Source organism: Oncorhynchus mykiss, chromosome 19 (assembly GCF_057628025.1).
Source record: "Oncorhynchus mykiss isolate SJ-2025 chromosome 19, ASM5762802v1, whole genome shotgun sequence".
NCBI lineage: Eukaryota > Metazoa > Chordata > Actinopteri > Salmoniformes > Salmonidae > Oncorhynchus > Oncorhynchus mykiss.
The window spans coordinates 61,805,442-61,830,080 of record NC_143040.1 but is presented as its reverse complement, the minus strand read 5'-3'; the positions used below and the strand labels follow the sequence as shown (position 1 = coordinate 61,830,080).

Below are 24,639 nucleotides of genomic sequence, written 5' to 3'. Positions count from 1 at the left end.
CTGTCTGGACAAGGAAACAGCATCCCTCTGTCTCAGTATGTGTAGACCATGTATCTGATGCTGTCTGGACAGTGAAACAGCATCCCTCTGTCTCAGTATGTGTAGACCATGTATCTGATGCTGTCTGGACAAGGAAACAGCATCCCTCTGTCTCAGTATGTGTAGACCATGTATATGATGCTGTCTGGACAGTGAAACAGCATCCCTCTGTCTCAGTATGTGTAGACCATGTATCTGATGCTGTCTGGACAGTGAAACAGCATCCCTCTGTCTCAGTATGTGTAGACCATGTATCTGATGCTGTCTGGACAGTGAAACAGCATCCCTCTGTCTCAGTATGGGTAGACCATGTATCTGATGCTGTCTGGACAAGGAAACAGCATCCCTCTGTCTCAGTATGTGTAGACCATGTATCTGATGCTGTCTGGACAGTGAAACAGCATCCCTCTGTCTCAGTATGTGTAGACCATGTATCTGATGCTGTCTGGACAAGGAAACAGCATCCCTCTGTCTCAGTGTGTGTAGACCATGTATCTGATGCTGTCTGGACAGGGAAACAGCATCCCTCTGTCTCAGTATGTGTAGACCATGTATCTGATGCTGTCTGGACAGGGAAACAGCATCCCTCTGTCTCAGTATGTGTAGACCATGTATCTGATGCTGTCTGGACAAGGAAACAGCATCCCTCTGTCTCAGTATGTGTAGACCATGTATCTGATGCTGTCTGGACAGGGAAACAGCATCCCTCTGTCTCAGTATGTGTAGACCATGTATCTGATGCTGTCTGGACAGGGAAACAGCATCCCTCTGTCTCAGTGTGTGTAGACCATGTATCTGATGCTGTCTGGACAGTGAAACAGCATCCCTCTGTCTCAGTATGTGTAGACCATGTATCTGATGCTGTCTGGACAGGGAAACAGCATCCCTCTGTCTCAGTGTGTGTAGACCATGTATCTGATGCTGTCTGGACCAAAAGAGTGTAACATGTTGCAGCCGTAGCATTTGATTGATTGATGCCAGCAAGCATTTGGCCTCCCTTGATAAAACAATTATAAAATCATTTGCCAATCAGCTTTGAGTTGAGCTCAACTGTGGGTTATCCTGGTGCAACAAAACGCCCCCAAGGGAGGCCAGATTGGATTTGGCTTCAGACCAATCAACTATCTAACTTAGCTTGTTCTGTGATTCATTGTTGCCCATGCAAGGGAATTAGGATAGCCAGCATTTTAGCTAGGTAGCCTATGACAACAAAAAAGTGTACTGTATGACAGAGCCATAGACCGTTTAGCCAGCATGAAAGAGAGGAGGATGGCATCAGCGTTCAACTAGTCTACAAGTAAGGTGAGTCAACAAAAATGTTTATACTTGCACGCACGCACACACACGCAAACAGACAGAAATCAGTACCATGGACAGCCACATGTTTTTGTTGATTTCACGTTGAATTCATGCTAGTTGACAACTCAACCAAATGTAAATCAAAACTAGATGTTGAACTGACGTCTGTGCCCAGTGGCTTCCTCCTGTAGTTCTCGCCAGTATTAGCTCATCCATCAGTTCCTGTAAATGCAGGGTTACAACAGAGAAGTAAAAGGATGATGCAGAAGAGAACCAATACAAAGTCAACAAAAACCTGGGTGGAAAGTCCAAACCAAGGGGAACCAGTGAAATTATGGAGACAGCAGAAGTAGTGAAAGGCAGCACAATGACATATAAGCTCTTTACACACAACTGTGAGTATTTTGTGACTAACCTCAGGTAAGCATATGACACTATGATTGGAGGAATATTCTACTGATGTTGTAATGTTTTGCCTAGAGAGACACTCCTTATGGGTATTTTCTCTGTATAGTTTTCCCTTTAGGCAGATGACACTGCTTTTAGCAACAGCAGGAGGTCTAGGCCAAGTGTATGGTCCCACAGTTATTGCTACTGGTGTCTCTGCTCCTGGAGCTATTCGTTCTAGCCAAGTAAGGCAATAGGTCTCTTTGGCCTTGTATGAATCCAAGAAGAAATATCAGTGATGAAAAATGCCCTTTCATAACAAAAAGTTAGTTTGGTCATTTTCCTGCATAGCAAATATATAGTTTATTATTACTTTATAAATTAAAACATATTATTAAATAAACACTCATATTGTTCTAGACTCTAGATACAAAAATGACTTTTTGTATGTATATAATACAATTTTCTTTAAAAGTAAAAGCACACTGGACCAGGTGTGGTCCTCAGTGGTTGGGCACTTCTGGTATTCTTTGGTTTTACTCTGGGTCCCTGGCTCTTTGATATGTTAAAAGTTAGATATTCCACATGACTGATTCTCCAAGTTAGAATCAGTCCCTGATTAAGGGAGGATGGAAAACCAGCAGCACCCACAAGGACTGGACTTATCCACGTTAGATATGTTACTTATCAACTGAACTGAAACAGGTAACCAGTTTAGTTCTTTACTTCACTTTGCTACCAAGGCACAGAGGAGGGTTGTCTCATGGATGCTTCTCACCCCTAGTCATCCATAGTCCTTAAATGGACATTTAGCTGAACACTTTTAAAAAAAAGACTGATAATAAGCAATGAAAATAAACTCAGGTTGTTTCACTCTGTTTCTACAGAGAGTGACACATATAACATCCTTTCAAATTGCAAATAAATAATGTTTTTGTGCCATTATGGGAGGGTGGAGGTGGGCAAAAATAACACATAGCGTATCATATTCTCACTGTGTGCACTGTGCAGAGTCATTGTTTTGGCTACAACTATGATCAGTGAACAGCCTACTAGTCCGATAACATCAGTCAGGTGTGTGTTTTTCTGAGAAGAGCTCTTTTTGATCAGATATTATTTGCGCAGAAAATAGAAAACATATTATGTAATTTGCTTTGCTTGTCTATCATCTTAAACTCTGTGTGTAACTGTGAGATGAGAAAAGTCTTCAAATGTTTTAACAATTGAATTGATCTATTTTAAGAAAGCATCTTGTAAAGGCACTTGTATTTAGCCTTTGAATTTATTTCAGTGTATTTATTGTGTTCTGATATATATCAGAACGTATACCACGGGCATGACAAAACATTTAGTTTTACTGCTCTAATTACATTGGTAACAAGTTTATAATAGCAATAAGGCTCCTCTGGGGTTTGCACTGTAATTCATATCATAGGCCTAATAGTACAGTAGAGCTCTGTTTACTTGCACACAATATAGCTGGATCTTCTCATCCTGCCCCTAGGGGTCCACCGTCCTGCAGTGCCCCAACCCACTACAACCCACTCAGCTTTAGGATCTTAGTGAAACATGAGTTATTGGTTTCAGGTTTGTTAGGCCAAGGCCAGAGTGACAACCAATAGTACAGCAGACCTCCAGGGCCAGGACTGAGCAACCTAGCAATAGGGATTGCCTAAATAGGTACAGTGGCTTGCGAAATTATTCACCCCCTTGGCATTTTTCCTATTTTGTTGCCTTACAATGTGGAATTAAAATGGATTTTTGGGGGTTTGTATCATTTGATTTACACAACAAGCCGACCACATTGAAGATGCAAAATTTGTTTTACTGTGAAACAAACCAGAAATAAGACAAAAAAATCAGAACTTGAGTGTGCATAACTATTCACCCCCCAAAGTCAAAACTTTGTAGAGCCACCCTTCGCAGCAATTACAGCTGAAAGTGTCTTGGGGTATGTCTCTATAAGCTTCTATAAGCACATCTCTATAAGCACATCTAGCCACTGGGATTTTTGCCCATTCTTCAAGGCAAAACTGCTCCAGCTCCTTCAGGTTGGAAGGGTTACGCTGGTGTACAGCAATCTTTAAGTCATACCACAGATTCTCAATTGGATTGAGGTCTGGGCTTTGACTAGGCCATTCCAAGACATTTAAATGTTTCCCCTTAAACCACTCAAGTGTTGCTTTAGCAGTATGCATAGGGTCATTGTCCTACTGGAAGGTGAACCTCCGTCCCAGTCTCAAATCTCTGGAAGACTGAAACATCCATCATTCCTTCAATTCTGACCAGTTTCCCAGTCCCAGCCGATGAAAAACATCCCATTCCATACGTTTTATGGAGTCTCCCACATGCCTTTTGGCGAATACCTAATGTGTTTTTTTTCTGGCCACTTCCGTAAAGCCCAGCTCTGGAGTGTATGGCTTAAAGTGGTCCTGTGGACAGATACTCCAATCTCCGCTGTGGAGCTTTGCAGCTCCTTCAGGGTTATCTCTGGTCTCTTTCTTGCCTCTCTGATTAAAGCCGTCCTTGCCTGGTCTGTGAGTTTTGGTGGGCGGCCGTCTCTGGCAGGTTATAATGGATTTAATAGTGCTCCGTGGGACGTTCAAAGTTTTGGCTTTTTTTTTATAACCCAACCCTGATCTGTACTTCTCCACAACTTTGTCCCTGACCTGTTTGGAGCGCTCCTTGGTCTTCATGGGGCCGCTTGCTTGGTGGTGCCCCTTGCTTGGTGGTGTTGCAGACTCTGGGATCTTTCAGAACAGGTATATATATATATATATATATATATATACAAAGACCATGTGACAGATCATGTGACACTTAGAATGCACACCGGTGGACTTTATTTAAGTAATTATGTGACTTCTGAAGGTAATTGGTTGCACCAGATCTTATTTAGGGGCTTCATAGCAAAGGGGGTGAATACATATGCACACACCACTTTTCCGGTTTTTATTTTTTAGAATTTTTTGAAACATGTTATTTTTTTCATTGCACTTCACCAATTTGTATTATTGTGTGTATGTCCATTACATGAAATCCACATAAAAATCCATTTAAATTACAGGTTGTAATGCAACAAAATAGGAAAAACTCCAAGGGGGTGAATACTTTTGAATGGCACTAGTACATTCTATGGATGGTCTTAAACTGCAGTCATTTATGTCTGAGATGATATGAACATGACTGGGCATTCAAACACATCTGTATCCATTCATCATCATCAGTAGTGGCTCCCAGGTCTTCCTCACATTTTGATTTTTTATGTTTTGTGTCATCGTGAAAAGCGAATCAACCTTACAGTTTGGAAATCAACTATAGAGGTTTGTCAGACTATTTGAAGCTTCTGGCTTGTCCAGTATTGGCTGCACAGATATAATAAAGTGAATAAAAGTTAACTTCAGTGCCGCACCAGACTGCTCTTCCCTGGTTGCCTGACCCTGCTGAGACCCCTGTCACCATCTGATCCTGCTCAGATGAGGCATGATGAAGAATTACCTTGGTGTGCATTTATACATTATATTTTCCAAGAATAGAATCAAGTGTTAAATTATTGAAATGACCATTATACTGAGACTGTAGCCTACCCATCAACTCAAGATGTAATTTTGTATCTATTAACTGATTGTTATAATATACTGCAAAATAAACCTGAGCTCCATTGACTGGTCTTCCCTGGCTGTCTGACCCTGCAGGGACACCTGTCACCATCTGATCCTGCTAAGACATGTTGAGTATAGTGTTGTGTACTAACTGTGCATCATGACAGTGAAGCCTGTAGAGTTGTTCATACAGTTTCAGTGTAAAAAGTCAGGAATTAGTTAGGGAAACTATCAGATCAATTACATTACATTGATGTACTGACTGTGATTGGGGCAAAAAATTATATCTAGCATCAGCCAACTTTTGGCTAGCTCTAATGGTACATCAACTGGAGGAAACAAGTCAAGTTCATTTACTGCTGTTGAAACGGAACAAAAAAAAGGCTACAAGGCTACATTTCCATACACACAAGAGCTGTTAGACACTGCTACCTGACAGATAGCTGGAGGCTAGAGCTGAACTGGCTGTGGTAGCTACTAGCTAGCTAGCTAGTTCATTCACTTCAGACAGAACTTCAGTAGAGAGGGGATGAAACACTAGCTAAAGTTACATGTCAGTTACACTACTAGCTCAGCACCGGGAATAAATACGTGTTTTTTCTGTTAAATTAAACTGCAGTTACCTTGCCAGCTATATCAGTCAGTTAAGAGTACACCGTTTTTGCTCCACTTGCTTTTACAACTCAGAGAAAAAGCACAACACACAGACAACAGCTGCCTTTGTTCTCACGCTCTGTGGTGTCTGCTTGGTCCTAAATCCAGCCGTATGAAACCACCAAACTGCCTGGTCCTAAATCCAGCCGTCTGAAACCACCAAACTGCTTGGTCCTAAATCCAGCCGTCTGAAACCACCAAACTGCCTGGTCCTAAATCCAGCCGTCTGAAACCACCAAACTGCCTGGTCCGAAAGCACACCGATGCCGCTTTTTGTATCCCAATGGAATGATTCAACTGGGGGGGACAAACATTTCAAGAATGGGGGGTCATTTCCCCCCTGTCCCCAGGGAAAGTTGATCCCCTGCTTTTCCCATTACTTTATTGTCACAAGATTTGTTCCAAGTATGTTAAAGCACTGCTGAATTTTCTGGTAAAGCAGCCTCACTGTATTCTTTCTATGAAAGATCCATGTGAACAAAGTAATTGTTGTCTTATGTCTTGGTTGTCTGCCTTCTTTAGTTTGTTTCTGAGATGTACAGAGTCCATTAGCACTGTGTCAAATCAAATCAAATCAAATCAAATTGTATTTGTCACATACACATGGTTAGCAGATGTTAATGCGAGTCTAGCGAAATGCTTGTATCATGTTGTAGATAAACAAGCTGGTTTAAAAATAATTGTTAATTGAAAACAAGTATTTAAATAAATTCAGAGGATTGTTGATGCATGTGTATGCATCAACTCTCCACCCTGTAGTGAACATGTCATGATGTGAAACCAAAGGCAGAGAGAGCATGTATAGTATTTCCTGAGTTTAAAAAAATGAATGGAAGTATGGAGCCAGTTTTGCGCCTACCTAAAAAAAATTCTACCACAACAACACTGATTGTAATGAAAGCAGTCTGAATTCAGGTCTTCCTGTAGGGGATTGTGTCATAAAGTTGGATGGGATGGGCCACAGAGGTAAATGCTGTTCCACATCTATTTTACTTTCACTTACTCGTTTTGTAGAATGTCTGTAGAGACGGTATGTCATGTATTCTTTATCTTTTAGAGTTTTTATTTAGTATTTGTTGGGAACCAGTAGGACAATTATTTTTATCATACACAATCAAATATATTTTAAACAGTTAATTGTAGGCATTAGTCCGCTAGTCCAGTATGTGACAACTATATTATGTTCACTCTACGTAGAGAGCTATCTCTCCCATAGTTATTATTTTCAGGCTATGAAAATGTTTCTCAACTTTAAATGACTCATTATTTTGTTAAGTGTTTGATTAATAATGATGAGAGGGAAAATTAAGACAAGACAACTTATGTTTATCAAAGTAAGACTATGATAAGAACTGACTAGGGTACTGTGCAACAACAGGAAGTTGGACTCCAGATCATACCTGCTTCTCATTTGCTCATCTGCAGAAACTACTTGACCCTCTTTGTGTAAGTTCAGCTATGTATTTTCTTTTTGTTGGTTGTTTTGCTCAGTAGTTTCTGTGAATTAACAGAAGAAACTTATTAGGCCCCTTGAGTCTTAAATACCAGTCTGTAAAACAGCCAGGTGGCGCCATTTACCCTTCAGATAGACTCTCCATACAGCACCCAGCCTTGTGTCATATGCAGGCTATGCCTTCTTTTCTGTCACGTGCTGACATGCGGCAGGTCAAATCTATAGGCTCTCTTTCTGTTTGATAAACCACTGTGTCCTCATGATGATGTACTGGACACCTACTGTATCTTATCAGAAGGGTGTTTTTGACATGAGAAAATAAAAATAAATCATTTTCCTATCCGATCTACTTCAGCTGCAGGAGTAAATGACAGTTCCTGGCTGGAGGGAGGCAGAAGGAGAGAAAGAGATGCAAAAATGGCTGCCAGTGGATTACACACACCGTCAGGTAATATCTAGAAATTAAACATAAATATTTTTATCAAATGATGAATGGGAAATTCAGATTAGGAGCTAGGGATCACTGGGTGTAGAGACACATGGATGCCGACTATGCCCAATCTTACTGCAGATGATTCCAGAGGACATACAGTAGCTCTTGACTATAATCGTCAAAGGAGAGTAGATGATGAATGGAAAGTGTCTGAGATAGTTAGTTTCCTACAGAGGGAGGTTCAGAATAGGGAGAGAGTAGGGCTGTTACAGTGACCTTATTACCGCCACACCGGCGGTCACGAATCATGATGGCAGTCAAATTCCATGTGACCGTTTAGTCACGGTAATTAGGCTTCTCTGATGCTTCTCATTAGTAGCCTACCAAACTTGCTAACTGCCTGGTACTCATCACTCTATTGTCCCTCTAATCACTCTGACATCAATGGAAATCTAATCGAAAATCTAATCAAAAACTTAATGAGAGCCCATTTCTATAGACTACGTAATTGTGTAAGAAAACAAAGTTTGATGACCTCTAATAAAAATAGGAGGACCTCATCAGCTTTCTATAGGCTAGGCCCACTATATTTATTTCTCAACTTTTTAAAATATTAAGCACATTGCTTCGCTTTACAACATTAGTAGAGCCTCCCTGCCTGGCATGAAAATCAACCACGGGAAAAGCGTCCCTCATTCGCTATTTAAGTGCATAGATAACATGTATTTTTCCCCACACCTTTGTTCGGAAACAGGTGCATGAAAATGGTCCATTCTATATCAAAACTAATTTCACAAATATATTACTTAGTACACTCTACCAGTCAAAAGATCTAGAACACCTACTCATTCAAGGGTTTTTCTTTATTTTTAAACAATTTTCTACATTATAGAATAATAGTGAAGACATCAAAACTATGAAATAACACATATGGCACCAAATGTTGAACAAATCAAAACATATTTTATATTTGAGATTCTTCAAATAGCCACATTGATGACCGCTTTGCACACTCTTGGCATTCAGCTTCACTTGGAATCCTTTTCCAACCGTCTTGAAAAAGTTCCCACATATGCTGAGCACTGGTTGGCTGTTTTTCCTTCACTCTACGGTCCGACTCATCCCAAACCATCTAAATTTGGATGAGTCGGGGGATGAGTAGGTGATCTAAAACTTTTGACCGGTAGTGTATATAAAGACAACATTAAATTAATAATAGTCTGATGGGTGACGATATTAGCCTATCACTTGTGAAGGATGTTTTATCACTTGTGAATGATGTCCAGCTTGTGCAGTAAGGCAAGAAACGCCTTTTTTTGCAACTTATACAAATCATGCAAAGAGAAACTGAAGAAGATGGGAAGATGCTTTGTGTGTTTAGTACAGAAACTCATGGCAAAATATAAGTCAAAGAAGGGCCATGTGTAAAATGTGGAAGCAGACAACAGTTTGCTGTGTGACCCGGTAACAAGAGTGAGGTGCAACCTCTCACTGTTTCTGAAGATGATGAGGTTTCCTCACTTATTCCCCATTCAGTGACGATGAAACCAGATGGACAGAACACATTGTTGATATAAACTGCAAAGGCATGGGGGAGGGCCCATTGGGTAGGAAGATAGCTCTTATTTCCTAGATGGGGGCAGTCAGAGAAAATTCCCTGATGAAAAAAAGACCAGCATACATTTCTAGCTGGTGCATGCTGGTCTATGCTGGTCAGTGCAGGTCTGATGCTGGTCAAACCATTCTGATGCCATTCTATTCGCTCCGTCATGGCTATTATTTTGAGCCGTCCTCCCCTCAGCTATGCTCAGGGGCCTGATTGGTGTAAAATTTTTGCCCCAGCTCCAGCTAACACACCTGACTTCAATAATCAACTAATCATGATCATCAGTTGGGGAATACAATTAGTTTAATCTGTTGTGTTTCCTAGGGATGGGGGAAAGGTGTGACACAACTCCGTCCCCCGAGAACTGGGCTGCGTTCCATACACTTAAAAGACACACCCTCTCCCCTCAGCCTTCAAATTAAGTGGACACATCTGATGACGTACCATGACGTCTGACGTGTTTACACTTGCAGGGCAAAATTAATTCGGAAATTCATCACTCATTCGACCTGCGATGATTGTGATTTCAGCCACCGGTAACTTGTGGGTGCTTTATATGTGCTACAGTCAATTATGAGTGCATGTCTACTTATATTAACTACAGTAAATGTAACATTTCCACACGCATATTATCTAGTAAGAAAACAATAACTTAACACTCAAAAGAGTTACGTGCATTATCACGTAGCGCAGCGTGTACTTTGTTCTTGGGGATTTCAAACATATTCTCAAATGCAATTGAAATGGCAGCAGCGGTATGAGAACCAGCATGTTCTTGAGCAATATGGCTTTCCTTAGTACAAAATCCTGGTCGACCCACTGTGCTGTCAGACTCTGCATGCTCATGGGGCTGACGTCGCTGGTCCAAATGTCAGTCGTGAAGCTTAAAGCAGTGATGCCCATAGCAAGTAGCTCATAGATGTGCTTTTCAACAATACAGTGTAACTCCGGTAGGTCAATATCTGAAAAATAGCGCCTTCTTGCTCGACCAGTCGGTGAAAGCCAACATCATCCACGGCAGAGAACAGTTGATTGTCAAGGCCAATGAATTCAATTATCTTGCCATTAACGGATTTCACCTTTGATGATCATGAGGAAGGTGAGGGATCAGCCTCACCTTTAGTGAAAACATCATTCTTTAGGGAACAGGACGACTGCACCGTATTGAGGGGAGGATGGATGTGGCCATGAATCGCGAAATCTTGGCCAACAACCTCCTTCCCTCAGTAAGAGCATTGAAGATGTGTCGTGGCTGGGTCTTCCAGCATGACAACGACCAGAAACACACAGCCAGGGCAACTAAGGAGTGGCTCCGTAAGAAGCATCTCAAGGTCCTGGAGTAGCCTAGCCAGTCTCCAGACCTGAACCCAATAGAAAATCTTTGGAGGGAGCAGAAAGTACTGAAGAATCTGGAGAAGGTCTGTATGGAGGTGTGGGCCAAAATCCCTGCTGCAGTGTGTGCAAACCTGGTCAAGAACTACAGGAAACATATGATCTCTGTAATTGCAAACAAAGGTTTCAGTACCAAATACTAAGTTCTGCTTTTCTGATGTATCAAATACTTATGTCATGCAATAAAATGCAAATTAATTACTTAATCATGCAATGTGATTTTCTGGATTTTGTTTTAGATTCTCTCTCTCACAGTTGAAGTGTACCTATGATAAAATTATAGACCTCTACATGCTTTGTAATTAGGAAAACCTGCAAAATCTGCAGTGTATCAAATACTTGTTCTCCCCACTGTATATATTTATATATATATTTTATAATAGAGTCTATAGTCTTTGTCTCTCAAAATCATTGCAACGTGGTTAACCTTAAAAATCATTCCGTTGCACTTAAAACATTCCCACAGTGAATGGCTAAGCCTGCTATACTATGAAACCACACACTATTGCAGAGACTTTGATATTACCGGCTCCAATTTGTCACGATCGTTATGAAGATGACACCAAGGTGCAGCATGAATAGAGTTCCACATATTTTTTATGAACTGAAACTCAACAAAACAACCAAACGAAATGTGAAGCTATACGAATAGTGCAGACAAGCAACTAAACATAGAACAAGATCCCACAACAGAAAGTGGGAAACAGGGCTGCCTAAATATGATCCCCAATTAGAGACAACGATAAACAGCTGTCTCTGATTGGGAACCATATCAGGCCAACATAGAAATACAAACCCCTAGACCTACAACAACCCTAGACATACAAAACCCTAGACACACAAAACCCTAGACATACAAAACCCTAGACATACAACACTAGAGTACCCACCCTAGTCACACCCTGACCTAACCAAAATATATAGAAAACAGAGATATCTAAGGTCAGGGCGTGACAGTACCCCCCCCCACACACACACCTGAACCTATAGGGGAGGGTCCGGGTGGGCATCTACCTTCGGTGGCAGCTCCGGTTCTGGACGCAGCCCCCCCCCCCCCACCCCTCCTTACGCTGATCCCTCCGCTTTTGTGGAACCGGACCGTGGATCATCGCTGGAGGCTCTCGACTGCGGATCGTCACCGGAGACCCCGGACCGGGGAACCGTCGCCGGAGACCCTGGAGGCCTGATGCGTGGGACCAGTACTGGTGGTACCGGGCTGATGACATGCACCTCAGGGTGAGTGCGGGGAGGAGGCACAGGACGTACTGGACTGTGGAGGCGCACTGGAGGTCTGATGTGTGGTGCCGGCACTGGTGGTACCGGGCTGGGGACACACACCTCAGGGCGAGTGCAAGGAGCAGGAACAGGACGTACTGGACTGTGGAGGCGCACTGGAGCATAGAGCTGGCACAATGCATCCTGGCTGGATGCTCACTTGAGCCCGGCAAGTGCAGGGCGCTAGCACAGGACGCACTGGGCTGTGCAGACTCACCGGAGACACAGTACGCAGACCTGGCGCAGGATATCCAAGGAGGTGTACTGGAGACCAGGAGCGCTGAGCCGACACCATCTGTCCTGGCTGGATGCCCATTCTAGCCCGGCAAATGCGAGGAGCTGGAATAGAGCGCACCGGGCTATGAATGCGACCTGGGTCCTGCTCCATCCAGAATCTCTTTCCAGGTCCATTCCTCCTGAACACGCTGCTTGGTCCTTTGTTGGTGGGATCTTCTGTCACGATCGTTATAAAGATGAGACCAAGGCGCAGCGTGAGTAGAGTTCCACATATTTTTAATGAACTGAAACAAAACAACAAACAACCATCGAAACGTGAAGCCACAACAGAAAGTGGGAAACAGGGCTGCCTAAATATGATCCCCAATCAGGCCAACATAGAAATACAAACCCCATAGACCTACAACAACCCTAGACATACAAAACCCTAGACATACAAAACCCTAGACATACAACACTAGAGTACCCACCCTAGTCACACTCTGACCTAACCAAAATATATAGAAAACAGAGATATCTAAGGTCAGGGCGTGACACAATTGATATGGTGAAAACAATGTGTGGGGATGCAGAGGCACAGAAACTCACATCAATACCTTTGTCAGATAACACTGAAACCAAGAACTGATGCTATAACCAATCAAGAGGAACTCTAACTGAACAACTCAGAAACTCCTCACCTTATGCTCTACAAATGGACGTAAGCTGTGAGGGCCGAGATGCCTATTCATTGACTATTGTTCGCTATATACAGTGCCTTGCGAAAGTATTCGGCCCCCTTGAACTTTGCGACCATTTGCCACATTTCAGGCTTCAAACATAAAGATATAAAACACGCCCAATTTTTCAGTTTTTGATTTGTTAAAAAAGTTTGAAATATCCAATAAATGTCGTTCCACTTCATGATTGTGTCCCACTTGTTGTTGATTCTTCACAAAAAAATACAGCTTTATATCTTTATGTTTGAAGCCTGAAATGTGGCAAAAGGTCGCAAAGTTCAAGGGGGCCGAATACTTTCGCAAGGCACTGTATGTCAGGGGATGCTATTCACAAGTACGTATTGTTCTGTCTCACGATTTCCAAGCATGAAACGTCACAGGAGATGTTCAGTGTGCTGCGTGGCTATATTGACGAAAAACAGATTCCATGGGATCGAATGGTGGGCTTTTGCACAGATGAGGGTCCATCTATGGTGGGACAGCGGGCAGGCCTCTGCACTCTGGTTATGAATGTGTCTCCTTCTGCCATGTGGAAGCATTGTATGATACACCCACTGAGCTATAATGGATACACTGAGAGCAACTGGCGTCAAAAAAGCTGAGTGCAGAACTCAGAGATATGCAGCAAGTAACTTTGATTGTAAACTACATCATGCATGCTTGTTCTCAAAACTATGTAGAGATATGGGATCAGAACATGACAATGTTCTATTTCACACCGAGGCTTGATGGTAACCGAGGGGGAGTGTTGTAAAGATTTTTTTAATTAAGAGAGGAACAGACTAAATCAAATTTTATTGGTCACATATGTGACGGATGTGAAATGGCTAGCTTAGTTAGCGGTGTGCGCTAAATAGCGTTTCAATCAGTGACGTCACTTGCTCTGAGACCTTGAAGTAGTTGTTCCCCTTGCTCTGCAAGGGCCGTGGCTTTTGTGGAGCGATGGGTAACGATGCTTCGTGGGTGACTGTTGTTGATGTGTGCAGAGAGTCCCTGGTTCGCGCCCGGGTATGGGCGAGGGGACGGTCTAAACTTATACTGTTACATATACACAGTAGATGTTGTTGCGGGTGTAGCGAAATTATTGTGTTGCTAGCTCCAACAGTGCAGTAGTATCCAACAGTGCAGTAGTATCTAAAAATTATTCACAACAATACACACAAATCTAGAAGTAAAAATAAGATATTGCGCTATTGTAACGATGTACGCTGAGAGTCGGGAAGCAAGTTCAGGGAGTGAATACATTTACAACAAGAAACTCAACAAGAAACCAAAGGGAGTGACATTTAAAAGCACAACAAGAAACATGAACAGCGCACCAACATGACACAGAAACAGAAACAATGACGACTGGGGAAGAAACCAAAGGGACTGACATATAAAGGGCAGATAATCAAGGAGGTGATGGAGTCCAGCTGAGTGTCATTATGCGCAGATGTGTGTAACGCTGGTGACAGGTGTGCGCCATAACGAGCAGCCTGGTGACCTAGAGTCAGCTATGCTTTCTGAAGAATCATCAAACAGAAAAAGCATCAATACAGGACCAAGATCGAATCGCACTATACCGGTTCTGCCGCTTGTCGGATGTGGCAGGGCTTGCAAACCATTACAGACCACAGAGGGAAGCACAGCAGCGAGCTGCCCAGTGACACGAGCCTACCAGATGAGCTGAATAACTTCTACGCTCTCTTCGAGGCAAGTAACACTGAAACACGCATGAGAGCACCAGCTGTTCTGGACAACTGTGTGATCACGCTCTCCGCAGCCAATGTGAGTAAGACCTTCAAACAGGTCAACATTCACAAGGCCACAGGGCCAGAAGGATTTCCAGGACGTGTACTCCGAGCAGGCGCTGACCAACTGGCAACTGTCTTCACTGACATTTTCAACTTCTCCCTGTATGAGTCTGTAATACCAACATGTTTCAAGCAGACCACCATAGTCCCTGTGCCCAAGAACACTAATGTAACCTACCTAAATGACTACCGACCCGTAGCACTCACATCTGTAGCCATGAAATGCTTTGAAAGGCCGGTCATGGCTCACATCAACACCATTATCCCAGAAATCCTAGACCACCCCCAATGTGCATACCGCCCCAACAGATCCACAGATGATGCAATCTCTATTGCACTACACACTGCCCTTTCACACACCTGTACAAAAGTAACACCTACTGTATGTGAGAATGCTATTCATTGACTACAGCTCAGCGTTCAACACCATAGTGCCCTCAAAGGTCATCAATAAGCTAAGGACCCTGGGACTAAACACCTCCCTCTGCAACTGGATCCTGGACTTCCTGATGGGCCGCCCTCAGGTGATAAAGATAGGTAACATCACATCCGCCACGCTGACCCTCAACACAGGGGCCCCTCAGGGGTGCGTGCTCAGTCACCTCCTGTACTCCCTGTTCCCTCATGAATGCACGGCCAGGCATGACTACAACACCATCATTAAGTTTGCAGATTAAGTTTGCAGTCATTACCGCCACACAGTCATCCAAGATGGAGGAGCAGTCAGACGTCTTTTGCCCTCGTCTTGTCGATTCCGAATACGAGGTGAATAATGCTTTAGAAAAAAACAGATCCACATTGGGTGAGGCGGGCTGCAGGAGTTGCAGGAGTGTTTTGAAGTTGAGTTTTAGAAAAAACATAAAAAAAGAAGAAGAAAAGATACCTCTTTTTTTATATTTTCTTCGCATATCTTTTTTTAATGTTTTTTCTAAAACTCAACTTCAAAACACTCCTGCAACTCCTGCAGCCCGCCTCACCCAATGTGGATCTGTTTTTTTCTAAAGCATTATTCACCTCGTATTCGGAATCCCCCAACATTAGCTAGCCAGTTCACTAGCTACTAGTTACTAGTCAGCTAACCACTGCTAGTGGTCATCAGCTAACCTCTAGCTCGGATAGTTCTCGCCAGTTTGTACAACGTGACTCAAACCAGAGTATACCGGACATATTTTCTCTCCATTTCCCCGGATTCCTACTGCAAGCTCTGGACATTTTCACCTAGATCTTCGCAGCTAGCTAGCTGCTATCAGAGTACTGGCTAACGTCGGTCCCGGAGCAAGCACCAATTAGCCTGGAGCTAGCCCATGCTAGGCCCTTTCTCCCGGCTAGCTAAAAGAGGCCCATCAGCCACTCCTGGGCTACAATACCTGGACCTGTTCTTCTGCCGGTACTGGGCACGGAACCCCGCCGATCCTTCACGACTGGACTACGACGTAATCTGCTCGAGGGGGTACTCAACTGTCCTCTACATCGCTCCCACCCCTGAATGCCCATCCGGTAGCTGGGTCCCGCTAGCTGCCAGCTGTCTAGAGCATATTGGACTGTTAGCTGTATAGATCCATCAGCCAATTTCTTGGGCCATTATACCTATTTTGCCAATTGGACATGGACCCCTCTGCTACTCGGAACCATACTAATCCATCACGACTGGTCTATTGACGTCACCACACACGGAGGCCAAAACAGACTTTCCTCCATCGAGACGTCCCTCTAAGGCCCTTCTGCTAGCTTGTTAGCCCCGGCCTGCTAGCTGTCTGAATCGCTCCAGCCAGCCCAACCACTCACTGGATCCCTATTGATCTACGCATGCCTCTCCCTAATATCAATATGCCTTGTCCATTACTGTCCTGGTTAGTGATTATTGTCTTATTTCAATGTAGAGCCTCTAGCCCTGCTCAATATGCCTACCATTTAATTCCACCTCCCACATATGAGGTGACATCACCTGGTTTAAACGTCTCTAGAGACAATATCTCTCTCATCATTACTCAATGCCTAGGTTTACCTCCAATGTACTCACATCCTACCTTACCTCTGTCTGTACATTATGCCTTGAATCTATTCTCTCACGCCCAGAAACCTGCTCCTTTTACTCTCTGCTCTGAACGCACTAAACGACCAGTCCTGATAGCCTTTAGCCGTACCCTCATCCTACTCCTCCTATGTTCCTCTGGTGATGTAGAGGTTAATCTAGACCCTGCAGTGCATAGCTCCACTCCTACTCCCCAGGTGCTCTCATTTGTTGACTTCTGTAACCGTAAAAGCCTTGGTTTCATGCATGTTAAATAAGCATGCCCCATTCAAAAAATGTAGAACCAGGAACAGATATAGCCCTTGGTTTTCTCCAGACCTTACTGCCCTTGACCAGCACAAAAACATTCTCTGGCGTTCTGCATTAGCATCGATGTTAAAGGAATTATAACAATTCCTATATGTATTCATTAACCAATTCCATTTAAATCACTGTCTGTTTCTAAGAATTTGTAAGATCCTTATTTGCATAAAATGGACAGAGACCAGTCTACCAAAATTAGCCAATAGCATTTATTCTCGAAAGCGCTGGTCATAGAACCATGTACAACAGTTTATATATCACATATGACGTCATGGGTTTTAAAATGTCTCTCCTCCTCTCGACCAGGACAAAGCAGGTTCAAAAGTTCATTCCAACTCACTAGCGCACATACCTGACACACTATATCTGGATTAACTCCTGAAGTCTCACCATAGTTTATTACCACTTAGCAGACAGTTCCAGATAAGGAAAACCTGGAGGGGCTCTCGCTGTCTTATTTTATCACTACAGAGTTATATCTGAGTCGGTTCAAACATAGGTTAAGGACTCTCTTTGCTTACTTTAGACACAGACATACATTCCTTCTTCCACAATGGTTATCATTTCCAATTACCCCTTATCCATGCTACATAACCTCTTTCTTATGAACTAACATTATAAATCAGATATAGTAAAACAGGGTAGAGTTGAATTAGTTATAGTTCTATTTAAATGTACACATTGTTTAGTCATTATTCATAAAATTCCTAACAATCAAACAGCCCCCGTGATATGCAACTTTTCAGGGAAGTTGGGAACAAATATACACAGGCAGTTAGGAAATCTAAGGCTATCTTTTTCAAGCAGAAATTTGCATCCTGTAGCACAAACTCAAAAAAGTTCTGGGACACTGTAAAGTCCATGGAGAATAAGAGCACCTCCTCCCAGCTGCTCACTGCACTAGGCTAGGAAACAGTGTCACCACCAATAAATCCATTATACTTGAGAATTTCAGTAAGCATTTTTCTACAGCTGGTCATGCTTTCCACCTGGCTACCCCTACACCGGTCAACAGCCCTGCGCTCCACCCACAGCAACACACCCAAACCTCCCCCACTTCTCCTTCACCCAAATCCAGATAGCTGATGTTCTGAAAGAGCTGCAAAATCTGGACCCCAACAAATCAGTCGGGCTAGAAAATCTGGACCCTCTCTTTCTAAAATGATCTGCCGAAATTGTTGCAACCCCTATTACTAGCCTGTTCAACCTCTCTTTCGTATAGTCTGAGATTCCCATAGATTGAAAATCTGCCATGGTCATCCCCCTCTTCAAAGGGGGATGACTCTCTAGACCCAAACTGCTACAGACCTATACAGTGACAGCCCAATTTTTCAGTTTTTGATTTGTTAAAAAAGTTTGAAATATCCAATAAATGTCGTTCCACTTCATGATTGTGTCCCACTTGTTGTTGATTCTTCACAAAAAAATACAGTTTTATGTCTTTATGTTTGAAGCCTGAAATGTGGCAAAAGGTCGCAAAGTTCAAGGGGGCCGAATACTTTCGCAAGGCACTGTATCTATCCTACACTAACTTTCTAAGGTCTTCGAAAGCCAAGTTAACAAACAGATTACCGACCATTTCCAATCCCACCGTACCTTCTCTGCTATGCAATCTGGTTTCAGAGCTGGTCATGGGTGCACCTCAGCCATGCTCAAGGTCCTAAACGAAATCATAACAGCCATCAATAAGAGACATTACTGTGCAGCCGTATTCATCGACCTGGCTAAGGCTTTCGACTCTGTCAATCACAATATTCTTATTGGGAGACTCAACAGCCTTGGTATCTCAAATGATTGCCTCGCCTGGTTCACCAACTACTTCTCTGATAGAGTTCAGTGTGTCAAATCGGGGAGTTTCTCCCATTCTTTTCTGCAGATCCTCTCAACCTCTGTCAGGTTGATTGGGGAGTATCGCTGCCCAGCTAATTTCAAGTCTCTAGAGATGTTAGTTCGGGTCCAAGTAAAGTCTGGGCTCTGGCTGAGCCTGTCAAGGACATTCAGAGACTTGTCCCGAAGACACTCCTGCATTGTATTGGCTGTGTGTTAGGGTTTTATCCTGTTGGAAGGTGGCCCTGAGTGCTCAGAAGTGGGTTTTCATCAAGGATCTCTCTGTACTTTTCTCCATTAATCTTTCCATCAATCCTGACTAGTTTCCTGGTCCCTGCAGCTGAAAAATATCTCCACAGCATGATGCTGCCCCCACCATGCCTCACCGTAGGGATGGTGCCAGGTTTCCTCCAGATGTGACGCTTGGCATTCAGGCCAAAGAAGAAAGATCTTGGTTTCATCAGACCAAAGAATCTTGTTTCTCATGGTCTGTGAGTCCTTTAGGTGCCTTTTGGCTAACTCCAAGCTGGCTGTCATGTGTCTTTTACTGAGGCCACTCTGATTGGTGGAGTGCTGCAGAGATGGTTGTCCTTCTGGAAGGTTCTCCCATCTCCACAGAGAAACTCTGAGGCTCTGTCATAGTGTCCATCGGGTTCTTGGTCATCTCCCTGAACAAGGCCCTTCTTGCCCGATTGCTTAGTTTGGCCGGGCGGCCAGCTCTAGGTAGAGTCTTGGTGGTTCCAAACTTCTTCCATTTAAGAATGATGGAAGCCACTGTGTTCTTGGGGACCTTCAATGCTGCAGAAATGTTTGGTACCTTTCCCCAGATCTGTGCCCCGACACAATCCTGTCTTGGAGCTCTACGGACAATTCCTTCGACCTCATGGCATGGTTTTTGCTCTGACATGCACTGTCAACTGTGGGACCTCATAGAGACAGGTATGTGCCTTTCCAAATCCTGTCCAATCAATTGAATTTACCACAGGTGGACTCCAGTCAAGTTGTAGAAACATCTCAAGCATGATCAATGGAAACAGGATGCAACTGAGATCAATTTGGAGTCTCATAGCAAAGGGTCTGAATACTTATGTAAATAAGGTGTTTCTGTTTATAATTTTAATACATTTACAAAAATTCCTTTAAACTTGTTTTCGCTTTGTCAGTATGGGGTATTGTGTGTAGATTGATGAGAATTTTTTTTTTTAATCAATTTTAGAATAAGGCTGCAATGTAACAAAATGTGGAACAAGTCAAGGACTCTGAATACTTTCTGAAGTGCTACTTCAGTATCGCTCTTTAGAAATTGTTTAAAGATCTTTCAATTTACAACACATTCCATTGGGATGAATGTAGCCTGTAATATGTTTTCATTATAGGGGAAGAAAATACAAAATAAATGGTATTCTAAGACAACAACAACATCTCAGTCAGGTCTAATATAAAAATGTATGTAAAATACCTTACAGCTTTAAGATCTTTGCTACTTTGTTTTAATCCATGTTCAGCATGAACTAGTCCCAAGCTTCTACTGCACTGGAATTGGGATAATTTGCTTAAAGACCCAGTGCAGTATTTGTATTAATTAATCCCCATTAGCTGCTGCCAAGGCAGGAAATGTAATGTCATGAAATATTTGAAACGGTATATAACTGCCTTATTGTTGCTGGAGCCCAGGAAGGCAACCTGCCTAGGCAAGGCAGCAGCTGCTCTTCCTGGGGTCCAGCCACATTGAGGCAGTTATGTACAGTTTAAAATATTTCCTGACATTACATCTTTTAACATTTTTCACAACACATTAAGCCACTACTCTACTATCACATATTTACAATACAAAATCCATGTGCAGCCTGTGTAGAGTGCATGCCTTATCATGTGTATGTGCAGTCAAAAACGTACGTTTTATATATTTAAACTGATCAATTTCAGCCTTTTATTCTTTATTTCTTTTGCTTGTTTTGGTGGGATGGAGTTTTGGCCTGCCTGGCAACATCACCAGGCGGTATAAGTTAATAGACCAATATCAAAGAGCGTTTCAAACATCTCTGCCAATAACAACTAGTTTTCAGGTTACATATCCCTCGCACCAAACAATGTTACGATGAACTGACAACATAAGCTTTCGTAAGATAGTTACAAATCTACAACGTCAAAAACCCATTTTGGTTGGTACAATGTAAGTTGTCATGGTCAAAACATATTTATCCTCCACATGCTCTGCCAGGCACCTATCTTCATCAATCAGGTTTGTGCACAGTTGAATAAAAAACTTACAAGACAGAATATTGCATTGAAAATCAGAGCAAGCTAACGTTAGATAGCTAGCTACATACTGTACTCGTTCACTACGTTCCCTCCTACATCCTTCCATCAACCCAAACTAGATGATTCTTGCAAAGAAGAAAATTGAAAATTGAAAAAGGCGTAGATGAATTAGACGTAGATGTATTTCTCCATGGAGTGCACAGGCAGTATGGTTGCTGTCCTTTCAGCACCACAAGCCTGTCACGTTTGATGTGACACTGTTGTTGTTGATAGTGTGATAGTGGTGTTAGGCTGCCATAGGTTGTGTAAACAGTGTGTTGTTTTGCAGGTCACATTATTTATGCTTTGTGTCACATGTTGTGTCCATGCCGGCGTGGAAGTATATGTGTGTGTAATAGGACTGCTCCTTCTCACTTAATTTGACCTGTCCTCGTGATGAATTCCTCGCTCCTCCCTATCCATGACTGGCCTACCTTATCAGTGACTGAAACCAGACTGTTGCCCTTTGCCTCCCTCCTTAGGATCCATGAGATTTAACAATAACATGTTAGACAGAATGTAAACTTCCTGCACTCCCCCTTGTCTCTCAGTAACTTTCAATACACCTAGTTCTTATCCACCCTCCATTGACCCCAACATTTACATTCCTTATACATTATACATTATACATGGATTTTTCTTTGTTGGTCTCTGGGTAGAAAAATCTAGCTAGCACAGCCAGCCATTGGCTACGCATTCAGAAGCTGGACAGAAGGCCTATGTCATAGAGCTCGCCAGTTTGTAGTCCTAAAACCCAGATATTTGTTACCTCTGGTTCATTCAGGCATTTCTATGGTGAAAATGACTGGGAAAAGAGTAGGATTTTGGGATAAACCCCGAAACTAAGGTCTGAGGGTAACACGGACTTAGGAGATCTTATAAATTGTGTTCTATGAGATAACATCAGTCTGTTACATGACCTTTATAAATTATGAAGCCTTTATGTGCTTTTTAAAATTACATAAATGCTTCAAAATTCACAAAATGTGATGTTAGTTGATGAAGATTATCTCATCGAACAAAACTTATAAGATCTCCTAAGCCTGTGTTTACCACAGACCTTACTTTCAGCATTCATCGAAAAATTCTATAAAAACTCATTTAAAAAAACATACATTTGGCCATAGGCTAAGTCCAACGAACCATGGCAGAGATGTTGCCAACAAAAAGACGCCATTACTATTGCTCTGTATTCAACCGTATTAGAGCAGAATTTTGGAGTGACAGTGGAATGAACCAATCACATTTTGACTTGCAGTGGGTGGCACCATTAAAAACAGTGATTTCTCTCGACAGCTGTTATCAAGTTCAAGGTGGATGTTTTTGCTAATTTGTTAGCATCACCCTTTTCAAGATTAACGTTCAAATTTAGTTTACAAATTATCATGATCTGGTGAGTGGCACAGTTTTTTGCTGCAGCTCGCTTGCTGTTAGCTATCTCTTAGAAAAACAATGACTGTGAAACATCGTTGCAATTACCCTAGATCACCGGGTAGTGTGATGAACATGATCAAATATATTTGCAATGGGAAGTAATAGCTGGTTTGTTCATTTCATTTTGGAAATGAAATGGTTGTGCTTTTGTATTGTTCTGATTTCATAGGGCCTACTGGAGTGAATGGGCTGCTGATTCCTTATATTCAATGCTGTACTTGACTGCTGTCGCCTGTGTATCAGCTGTGTCTATGTGTTTGACCAAAACTGGCTCTCCTTTAGCACAATGGAGTGCACAGGTAGAAGCCTGTCACCTTTGATGTGACACTGTTGTTGTTGATAGTGGTGTTAGGCTACCATAGGTTGTGTAAACAGTGTGTTTTTTGTTTTTGCTGGTCGCATTATTTTATGCTGTTGTGTCCATGCTGGTTCTGTTTCTGTGTGTTCGGCAGCCAGGAGCACAGCCAGGTCTGTTTGTTTCATTCATAATATAATTAAAAACTATTGCTCCTCCTTCACTAGAACTAGAATGGTCTGAAAACAAAATATATGTTGGGTGCATTAAGTGATGATATGCTTTCTGTTATTTTCTTGTTTGATACAATGTGTTGGAACAGTTCTGGTCCATCTGAAGGCATAGTCACATTTCGCCACTGCATATCACAGTGCCTTGCGAAAGTATTCACCCCCTTGGCATTCTTCCTATTTTGTTGCCTTACAAACCCCCTAAAAATATATATTTTAAAAGGTTGTATCATTTGATTTACATAACATGCCTACCACTTTGAAGATGCAAAATATTTTTTGTGTGTGAAACAAACAAGAAATATGACAAAACAGAACTATACACCCCCCCCCCCCTCCAAAGTCAATACTTTGTAGAGCCACCTTGCAGCAATTACAGCAAATATGTGTCTATAAGCTTGGCACATCTAGCCACTTGGATTTTTGCCCATTCTTCAAGGCAAAACTGCTCCAGCTCCTTCAAGTTGGATGGGTTCCACTGGTATACAGCCATTTTGAAGACATACTACAGATTCTCATTTTTTTTTTTCTATTTTTTTTTTTTACCCCCTTTTTCTCCCCAATCTCGTGGTATCCAATTGTTAGTAATTACTATCTTGTCTCATCGCTACAACTCCCGTACGGGCTCAGGAGAGACGAAGGTCGAAAGCCATGCGTCCTCCGAAACACAACCCAAAAAAGCCCCACTGCTTCTTAACACAGCTGCTATGAAAGTGAACTGTATCTGTTTTTTTCTTAAACGGAGCAAACGGAATGAAATGGGGATAAACATACCTTGATTTGTCCAATAGAAACTCTTCTTTGCAACAGTTGGACTAATGATTACACCCTAGATGCAGGTAAGAGTGTCCAAGGCGGTATTGAATGTGTCACTGTCATTAATTCAGTGGATCCTGTTACAAGTGAAAAGGCTGGCAGGCCTTGCGAGGATTGGAGCAGTGGCCGTGGCATAATCCCAATTCTACTGGAGCTGAATATTCAGTCTATGGCAAGAAGTTCCTCTCCACTGGCAGCTGTTCTCCTCCCTTGACACGCTTTCCTCAGTATTATTTGATTGGTATGCCTTTATAGGCCAGAGATGATAGGAATGTGAATATTATGTGATACCTTGATGTGATTATGAGTACTTGTGCTAATGATAAAACTGAGATGATGTAACCATGTTGTGCTTGTTGTCAGCAGTGATTGTCCAGAGCGCTTGGAGCTGAAGATGTCTCGAATGTACCTAAAAATCTGTTATAGAAAATACAATGTATTTTGGTATCTGATATCTGACTGATCATTCCCATGCTCCACTCCTTGATGTAAATAACCTGTGCATTGCT

General features: G+C 42.4%; 1 protein-coding gene across 1 annotated transcript in view; it reads left to right on the top strand.

Moving 5' to 3' along the window:
• The first annotated feature begins 7,339 nt into the window (after positions 1-7,339).
• Positions 7,340-24,639, top strand: part of LOC110498108 (uncharacterized) — a 35,640-nt gene continuing 18,340 nt past the window's right edge. Inside the window, exons 1-2 of the mRNA XM_090209709.1 lie at positions 7,340-7,427; positions 7,790-7,882. Of these exons, the coding sequence (XP_090065835.1) occupies positions 7,852-7,882 (31 nt within the window). The 5' untranslated portion in view covers positions 7,340-7,427; positions 7,790-7,851. The remainder of the gene's footprint in view (positions 7,428-7,789; positions 7,883-24,639) is intronic.